The 10,058-nt window shown below is 37.0% G+C and overlaps 1 protein-coding gene across 1 annotated transcript; it reads left to right on the forward strand.

The window, feature by feature from the left end:
* Positions 1 to 3,365: 3,365 nt before the first annotated feature.
* Positions 3,366 to 5,883, forward strand: LOC131159299 (lectin-domain containing receptor kinase VI.4-like). The gene has a single exon (XM_058114066.1). The coding sequence runs from the start codon at positions 3,384 to 3,386 to the stop codon at positions 5,478 to 5,480; it is 2,097 nt and encodes a 698-aa protein (XP_057970049.1). The 5' UTR covers positions 3,366 to 3,383; the 3' UTR covers positions 5,481 to 5,883.
* Positions 5,884 to 10,058: the final 4,175 nt, after the last annotated feature.

Below are 10,058 nucleotides of genomic sequence, written 5' to 3' on the forward strand. Positions count from 1 at the left end.
GCTTCCCAAATCCAACAACGAAGGCAATCGAATTCACGTAGCAACTCAACCTTGGGCTCTCACCAAGTGTCACCGACTTGGCTTTGATACCAAATGTCACGGTCCGCATCTTTTCACACCGTTATGAAGGGTCGTGCGGCGCTAGCTAAAGCACTCTTGCTTAACTAGCCAGCTTATCGTTTACCAACATTCATCCACAAAGCACTTTTATTAACATTCATTCAGATAGCAGCGGAAATAATAATCAATTCATGAAAGCCCTGGCAACCAAGCAGTAAACATTGAAGCAAACGTAATTTATTAACAAATCCTCCGTTGACATGTTGTACTTAGTGAGGGAGGCAAGTAGGCTAAGCACGTTGACAATTGCTAGTGAGTTTTACAATGACTGATGAACACTCACCCTCCCCTAAAGAGCTTTCTGGGTTATTCTTACTCTGACACTAGGAAACATCAAAGTGACCGAGGAGTCATACTGCTTTATTTGGCTTACAATGAAATAAATACTGGAAAATAACCCTACACTAGTATTTACATGATGAAAACCCATCCCAAACACACGAGACAAGAGGTCACAGGCAAGCATAATGCCTTGAACAAACTTAGCTCATGACACTACGCTATGACCCTCTTTGTGCCCTCAAAGCCCTCTTTTCAAATCTTTGATGATTCCATCCTACATGATTGAGTCGTGAAAACTTTGGGATAAATATCCTATATTTGAGCTGAATTCTTTCTGATTAAAGAAAAAAAATCTTCTTCTAGTTGCTTTGGAACGATTAGGGAATTCTTTAGAAAAATTACGGGCTTCTACTTCTGATGGCAACGGCAACGTGTTGAGGGGTCAACTGATGACTATTTATTACTTTTGGATTAAAGGGGACTAGGAGAAGTGGGAGCTGGAAGAGTTGTAATAGTTAAAAATAGAAAAAGACTTTAACTCCTGTAGTGTTCAAGCTACAAATTACAATTACATGGAGAAGGGATTGCTGGTCTTTTTACAGCAATTGGGACCTTCCCCTCTGAGTTGGCTTTCCTGTTCATAGCCTTCTTCTCAGGACAGCTGTAGTATAGGACTCTGACCTAGTCCACCTGCAGATCAATCTTTACCTTGACTTTTCTCGTTCATTCTTTTCACACCAAGGAAAAGTTAAATTGATTAAAAATGAGGAGGTAACTTATATTTTTATTATCACATTAAGATCCGGTGTGTTTTTCAAAATCACATCATAATCTCAAAATCTTTTTTTTTATTGACAGAACAAGTTAGACCAAATATTTGTGTAATCAATTAATCAGACTAAGATATTGATGATTTGATTAAGTTTAGTTTAAAGTATACAACCTCAATGTTCGTGTATGAGCACGTCAATGACGATATTGTTAGTGACAAGTGGTGAGTTTTTAAAGAGCGAGATAACAATGAAGCACGTGTTGATAGAATCATGGACAACTAAAAGGCCACTAGCAGTCCGACTTAGATGACGTGGATGTACTTTAGTGAGTAGAGGTTAATTAAGCTTGAAAATTTAGTAGATCTTGACCCAATTAATGAATATTTTAATTGATTGTGTGACTTAGGTCATGGGTTCGAGGCATGGAAATAGTCTCTTATAAAAATGTAAGGTAAGACTGTATACTATGGACCCATTGTGGTCTGCTCATTCCTCGGGACCCCGCATACACAGGAGCCTAGTGCCCCACCCCCCTTTTTTTTGTTTTTATTTTGTGGATAGTATGGTTTTTTACTAACTCTTGCTAATAGAGAATTACATAAATAATATTTTACATAATCTTGAAAAGCACGAGAGTTTAGTTGTGGTAATTAAGGATACCCTAAATGTGCCTCCTTATTTTTGAGTCAAAGCACATAGGATTTATTCTAATTTTTTCAATTTAAAATTCAAGGGGCTGCAATAAGATTTTGCGGCGCAAAAACTCAAAGGTGTAGTTAAAACTTTTTCTTACGTCAATAACAAATGTTAAGGTCAAGCACTGACTTACCATACATGCATGGTAGCACAACCATGGCTGTCCAGAGATTGAAAGTCATTTTTATTCCCTATGTTTTTCTTCTATTTGTTACATTTTGATAGTAGTTGCATAGTCGAGGCAAGTGCTTTGTGATTTTTGATAGTTATGGATAGGAGTGCGCCAGATTCATTAAGAGCTTATTTGATGTATTTCATTGCTATTTTCTGTAATATATTTCTGTTTTTGCATGGAAAGAAAAAGAAATAGATTATAAAATTGCATTCTTTTATGTTGTCAGTTTTTTGTTTCTTTTGTCGATTTTCATTTGTTTGTGAAACAAGTGAAACATAGATTTTATTATGATTTTCAATTGTTTTGACAATTTATTATCAGAAATTTTAATATTCAGGAATAGCTCTTTTGGATTAAATCACTTATTTTATACACTTTTAAATTTAAATTAAAATAAAATTACATATAAATCTTAATATAATTAAAATAAACATGAACATAAATTTCAAAAATTAATTAAAAGGTAATTACAAAATTTGTTTACTATTTCTCAATTGTCATGACCAATAAAATTTTTATTGTAAAAAAATAAAATTAGTTTGAAAGTATAACAATTAAGCAAATCAATTATAACGATTGTTATTTTTATTATAGTATTTTTTTAATGTGTATTATTTTATAATTTTATTATTTTAATAATGCTACTTCATTATTTTTTAATCAAAATTTTAATTTATTTTAATTCTATAAGTATTAATCAAATAGGTTGCTAGATTTTGAGTTTTAATTTTTGTTATTAGTTTTTCATTTTCGTTTCTATAATTTTTTATAGTGGTGATACCAAACAACTTCTAAGTTATATATGAATTTTTTAAATTTAATAGCGTACTCACAATGTAAAACATGAAACTATGAAAAGATTTTCAAAATATAATATGAAAATTAAACACTAAAAATTTACTATAGCTTTGAAGTATGAATAGTGAGATAAGCCATTGAACAGAGCACTGTTAGTCCGCAACCCAGGGCAAACCTTTAAATTAGGAGGTCATACTTCATTTAGAGCATGCGCGACTTTAGAGAGAGATCAGGAACAACTGAATTCATTATGAAAAAAATTGTCAACTTTTTCATTCCCAAGTACGAAAAATTCAAATCCCTCCTGGCTACGGCACATACAATTATACTTCTACTCACAAATTCATGGTATTGAGTGTGACAAGAGGATCTCTGCAGTTCTCTCGATTAAGTTTCAATGACCCCATGCCTGCAGTCCCCATACTGCGTTTTCTTTTGACTTTGAACCTTCCAAGTCTCCCATTTGGAAGGGCCATCTCTTCTCATTTTAATTCTCGACCACACGTACAGTATATATGTTTATAATATTGTCATCATGCATGCATATGCTAACGAATTCTCCCTTGCAAACAATAGATCTTCCAATGGCTGCATCTGCAACCTCTTCTGCTTTCCTTCTCCTCCTCCTCTTCTTCTTCTTCTTCCCCATTTTCGTTCAACCCCAAAGCACAAATTTCATCTTCAACGGTTTTAATGGAAGTGAAGCAAGTCTTGCACGAGAGGGAGCCTCCATTACCAGGCCTGCTGGTGCACTTGAGCTCACAAACAAGTCACAGAACCTCATAGGCCACGCATTCTACGCTGAACACATACAAATGCTGCAGCACAGAAACGACTCTTCCTCGGCTCCTTCAACTGCTTCCTCTTTCAGCACAACTTTCGTCTTCGTAATCATTCCCCCGGGCTCCAGAAAAGGCGGCCATGGCCTCGCCTTCACTCTCTCCCCCTCTGTCACGTTTCCAGGGGCTGAAGCTGGGCATTACCTGGGACTCTTCAACTCCTACAACAACAACAAATCCTCAAACCATATTCTTGCAGTTGAATTCGATACGGTAAATGGGTTCGGTGAAGCTTCAGACAACGTGGGAAATCATGTTGGAATCAACATCAATAGCATGTCCTCGGTTGTGACCGAACCGGCTTGTTATTATATCAACAACACAAGTAAAAAGGAGGAGATGCAGTTGGAGGACGGCGATCCAATCCGTGCTTGGATAGATTATGATGGTGTTAGAAAACTCCTGAATGTAACAATATGTCCTTCTCTCCTAGAGAAACCTACTAAACCCCTCATTTCCCATCCCCTCGACCTATCGCCTTACGTTAAGGAAGTTATGTTCGTTGGCTTCTCTGCATCCACGGGGAACAAGGCAAGCTCTCATTTCATTCTGGGATGGAGTTTTTCAATGAATGGAGAAGCTCCTCCACTCGATCTTTCTCTACTTCCTCCTTCACCGCCAAAAGAGGAAGATCCGTCCTCTCTCGATCATCGAATTATTGGTCTAATCTCAGCCTTAGCTGCTCTGATTGCTCTATTGTTAGGAATACTGTTCTATTTTGCAGTGTATAGAAGGATGGCAAAGCATGAGGATCTTGAAGATTGGGAACTAGACTGTCCTCACAGGTTCCATTACAGGGATCTTTACACTGCAACTGGGGGTTTCAGAGACAGCAAGATCATTGGAATCGGAGGTTTCGGTGCGGTGTACAAGGGCGTGTTACCAACGACTGGAGCTGAAGTTGCTGTGAAAAAGATCACCCGCAACTCAATCCAAGGGCTGAGAGAGTTTGCTGCGGAGATCGAAAGCTTAGGCCGATTAAGGCACAAGAATTTGGTTAATCTCCAGGGATGGTGCAAGCGAAAGAATGATCTCCTTTTGGTCTATGAATACATTCCAAACGGAGGCCTTGACTCGCTCCTCTTCGATCCCAGAAACAACTTTGTACTAAGTTGGGAGCAAAGATTCAATGTTCTTAGAGGCATTTCTGCGGGATTATTGTATCTGCATGAAGAGTGGGAGCAAGTGGTGATCCACAGGGATGTGAAGTCTAGCAATGTTCTAATAGATGCAGAAATGAATGCGCGGTTAGGGGACTTTGGCCTAGCTAGGCTGTACGATCACGGTACCCTTTCACACACCACCAATGTTGTTGGCACAATTGGGTATATTGCACCCGAACTTGCTCGAAACGGGAAGGCTTCTGCGAGCTCTGATGTTTTTGCATTTGGGGTTTTAGTCCTTGAAGCCGGGACTGGGAGGAGGCCGGTCGATTCAGGAAACTTCTTCTTGGTGGATTGGGTGATGGATTTGCATGAAAGGGGTCAAATTCTTGATGCTGTGGATCCTATGTTGGGTTCAATCACTGATGTGGCTGAAGAGGTGAAGTTGGTTCTCCAGCTGGGTCTTTTGTGTTCTCATCACAAGCCAGAATCTAGGCCTAGCATGAGAAAAGTTATGCAGTACCTCAATGGGGAGGAGAGGCTTCCATTGATTGAGAGCTCTGGTTCCTTTGACTCCATCATTGAGATGAATTCAAGGTTTTTGGAAGTAATTTCTAGTGACATGATCCCGAGATCATATAGATCATCTTCCATCAGTGGCTTCTCTGCTGGTTCTTTGGGCACTGGCAGATAGATGAGCTTCAGTACAGTCTTAGCCTTATTTTATTTATTATTTATTTAACTTTTTAAAGGCTGCATTTGGGAGGATAACTGGATTTACTACTCCTTTGGACTTAGATTTTGTGGATTTGGGTAAAGGTAAACAAATTTTGTGCTGTGTTCTATTCGAATAGGCAGAAATCGAAATCCAAGCTTCAAATTAACTCCAAGCTCCCAAACATAGGGTTGGAAATACTTTTTTCCTCATTTTCTTTTCTTGGCTTGTTAGATTTTAAGATATGTGGATTGTCCTCCACTGTGGGCTGTTTAGGATCTGTGAAATGGTGGAGGATTTTATTTTAAACCATTTGGTCATTCTTTCTTAACTCATTGTATATCAGAGGAAATACTTTTACAAAAGGAGATGATTGGCACAATTTGTTGGATTCTAGACAGATGCATAAATTATATATGTAATTGATGAATTCTAGTGATGATTAACGAACTGGATGTAATCAAGTGCAAATCATAATCAAGAAACAACTTCTGTAGACATGCACTCAGCCTTTCAACAATATGAAGAAGTCTCATGCATGCCTTAATCAGAAGACTTTCAGCTTAAATTATTGCAGAGTTTGACCTGTAAACTTCATGAATGATCATATTGACAAGTAGCTAGCCTTTTTTGAGCCTCTCATTTTATTTTATTTTATTTTATTTTACTTATCCTAAACTTCTCTGTCATCAATCCTCCATAGGCTCTGCAGAAACTTATTTGGAAATTAGGGTTTAAGAACATACAAGGGGAGGAAAATGATATAAAATGCCACAAACTTTGATCTAAATGCTCAAGCACGCAAGTTTTTGACTGTTTATAAGCTTTATAAGGGGCCTTCTTGTACATGTTCTTTTACTTACATCCACTAAGGTTCAAGATGAAGGAACACAATATGACCCTTCATCTAAATACATGAGTTGATATTTTTAGGACTCAGATATAAAATTAAAAGAACTCATTCACTTAACCACGATAGATTATTTATTCTATCAAGAATAAGTTTAATTTTCAAGACACCCAACAAATGCAAATTAAGTCGTCAAGTTGCTCCGCCTTCTACTCCACTTGGTAAAAATGAAAAGGGCTCATACTAATGGGTCCAAGATTAAAACTTTGAGACAGACTTTCAACCATCACACAACCATTAAAGATGATACTTGTGAGAGTTTTTTCCTTTTTTGATTTTTTTAATAATAAAATGTTAAATAAAGGTTTGGTGGGAATTTTTTTTCCTAATTTAATGCGTCCCAAATCTCGCTGGATGATCGAACAAGATTTTAAGGAAAACTTGCTGGACCATCCATCGAGTTTTAAATGACTAGGGCTGCTAGCTGATTGACGCGTGGCAGCCAAAAATTGTAGTATGGTCCAGCGAGTTTTCCTTAAAATCTTACTCGACCATCCAACGAGATTTGCATTGCCTTTTTGAAAATGTAATTTTTTTAATTAAAAAAGTTCATTTTTTATGTCCAAGAAATAAAAATAATATCCAATATTGTCATTGTCCCTCTTACTATATAAAATTGAAAAAAAAAATATCAAAATGTGGGTTAACAAAAAAAAAAAAAAAAAAACTTCATTAAGAATATGCATATATTCCTTGACCTTAATATGTTAAACAAAAAATGCAACAATAATTACTTACCAACATATTATTAAAAAGTATTGCACTTGAATAACTTTTGTATTTCAATTAGGACTTTAAATAACTACAATAAATGTCATGTTGTATTTCACAACTTTCCTACACATTCACAGTACATCAAATTACTTTAAAAATTTCGACAGTCTCCTTTTAAAATCGAGCATATCCATCCATGCACATATTCAAAGAAAACATTTTTTATCAGCAATCGATACCAGTATGTTCACAACTTTCATACACACTCATAGTCTCGAATAACTATAAAAATTTCGGCAAAATCTCCTGATCTTAAAATCAAGTATATCCATCTATGCACCTATTCAAAGAAAACATTTTTCATTAGTAGTCGATACCATTATGTTCACAACTTTCATTCATAACTTTCATACACATTCATAGTATATCGAATAATTGTAAAAATTTTGGCAGAGTCTCCTCTTAAAATTGAGTATATCCATCCATGCACCTATTCAAAGAAAACATTTTTCATCAGAAATACCAAAATGTTCACAACTTTCATTCACATATACATATTGGGGAACAACAAATAAACATTCCCAATTATACAGTAATAGTGCAATGTGGCTATACAAATAAAATCAAAATAATCGATGCTATACAAATGAAATAAAAAGAATTAGTCTACTCAAGTGTCGTACAGAGGTCGTCTCCAGTCTCAAGGTGGCTGTCGTCTACGCCTGCCCTCTCCTTCTGGGTCATCTCCATCCGGTCTCATGACTCGTCGTCATCTTGTATGTCTATCATCTCCGCCCTGAGATACTGCATCATCAACATCTATATGAAGTGGATGGAGAGATAACTCATATAATGATGTTGGACAAGAACGAGGTGGCATGGCTAGTGCAACCATGTCCTCCACATCTACACTGTCGTCCAACAGGAATGACATGGATGGGCTGGCAGCAAAATCAGATCGGGCGTACGACCTACTATTGTACAATCCCACAATATCAGCTCCTACCGAACATGCATAGGGTGCTAACAAGCCAAACATGTACTCACTTTGTACAATAGGCGGCTCACCAGAGCGGCTTTGTGAGCCACTGGATGCGCGTGGAGCATGTCTTCCTCATACTGGATGTAACGCCCCTGTCCCAACTTATAGCCCGAGTGTTACTATAGTGATGTCTGTGTATCTGATATACTTCTACAGATATATACGCAGCAGAAAATATAAACATCCATCAAACTGTTACCAGAGTTCTAACTGCCCGATAGATACATATAACTATTCCAACATCCATATACAATACTGTATGATACTTGACGCATCCTTGAGTCTTATAACATTTTACAAGTTCTGAAAACCTAACGTAACCTACAAAATTGAGCTCGTGGAGACACTCACTCAAAAACAGATTGCTACCCTGCCCTAGTCCTTGCTAATCTCAACCTCGATAAGAACCTGAAAAGAGAGTTTGTATGATAGGGTGAGACACCTCTAAACGATTAAGCTAATAACAGTGTGTGGCCAGCATGCTTTAAGTGTTTTAAAAAAACATAAACATATATAATCATCGTTTCCGTAATTGTAAAATATGTAGCCCATTTTCATCATATGAATAACCCCATAGTATATAACAACAATTACATAAATGTACAAATATGCAGGATAGGTCACGCCCTCAAACTCTATACCATGTATAAATCCCCACAATCAGAGTTGACCACCCCTACTGTCTCAATACAGTCTGGGTACATGATCAAGAGGCAAACTCACACTAAGACCGCCCCTAGTGTCTCAATACAGCTTGGGTTCATATAAATCAAAAGTATGGTGTCCTCACTGGCAATGGATCCGTGCCTACACTATCAGTCCCCAGGGTTCCTTAAGTATATCGTGCAATTTAAGCAATTTAAACACTCTTTTGAAATCATTTCACAAAACACATCATTACGTGAAATCCAGTCCATAGCTTTCAAATGAACTTCCTGCATTTTCACAACAGTTCCAATATTTCACAACATTAACACCCGCATCTCATGAATGTGCTTAGTGAATGAACATGTAAAAACTTATATAGCACATGTGATGATGAAGTGTGGAAGTCAAGACAAAACTTAGAGATCAAATTAACTTGGGTATTCCTTGGACATACAACGAGCAAGGAACGAAGACTTTACCATGTTTTAATTGTAATAGTACTCAGTTTTTGGTCTGTAATAATTGCATATCATGTATGATGTGGGTAAATACTCAAACAAAGACCATAGATTGACCCTAAGGAACCAAAGCTTTCATGGAAAATCTTGTCGATGAATTATAAGGACAAAAGAGGCAAAAAAACACAAGTTTATTTCATGCTCAGTCGACCGACCTATATCAAGCATATTCAGTTCAGTCGACCGACGATACCTTAGGCCAAAAAATAATTTTTTATATAGCTCAATCGATTGGCCATTTTTCAACTTAACATTCCTTAGTCGACCGACCACCTTGAAATTTGAGTTTACTTTTTGGTCGGCCGACTGATACTTTGCTTGGTCAATCCAAGTTCATAATTTGGCCTTATATTAGCGCTCAACCTACCGGTGAAATGAGCACAAAGTGTGCTCAGCCGACCGAGCTACGAACGATTGGAAATCGCCTTTGCTTAGCCAACCGAGCACCATTACTCAGTCAACTGTGGCTCTCGGGTTGGCTTATTTTTCAGCGTTAATCGTCATTAATTTTGCAGTTAAACATTTCTAAAATGACGAGAGTATCCCTAACAGTTACATTTTGTGGGAGCTCTATATATAGCCCATCTCAAAGCACAATTAGCAACTTTTGATTAGCTTGATTTTCTCTCAAAATTTATTATGTTATTGTTGCTTATACTCACACAAGCATTCACTCATACTCCTTCATTTATTCCTTTGCAAAATCATCTTAGAAAGAGTACATA

This window comes from Malania oleifera, chromosome 7, assembly GCF_029873635.1.
Source record: "Malania oleifera isolate guangnan ecotype guangnan chromosome 7, ASM2987363v1, whole genome shotgun sequence".
NCBI lineage: Eukaryota > Viridiplantae > Streptophyta > Magnoliopsida > Santalales > Ximeniaceae > Malania > Malania oleifera.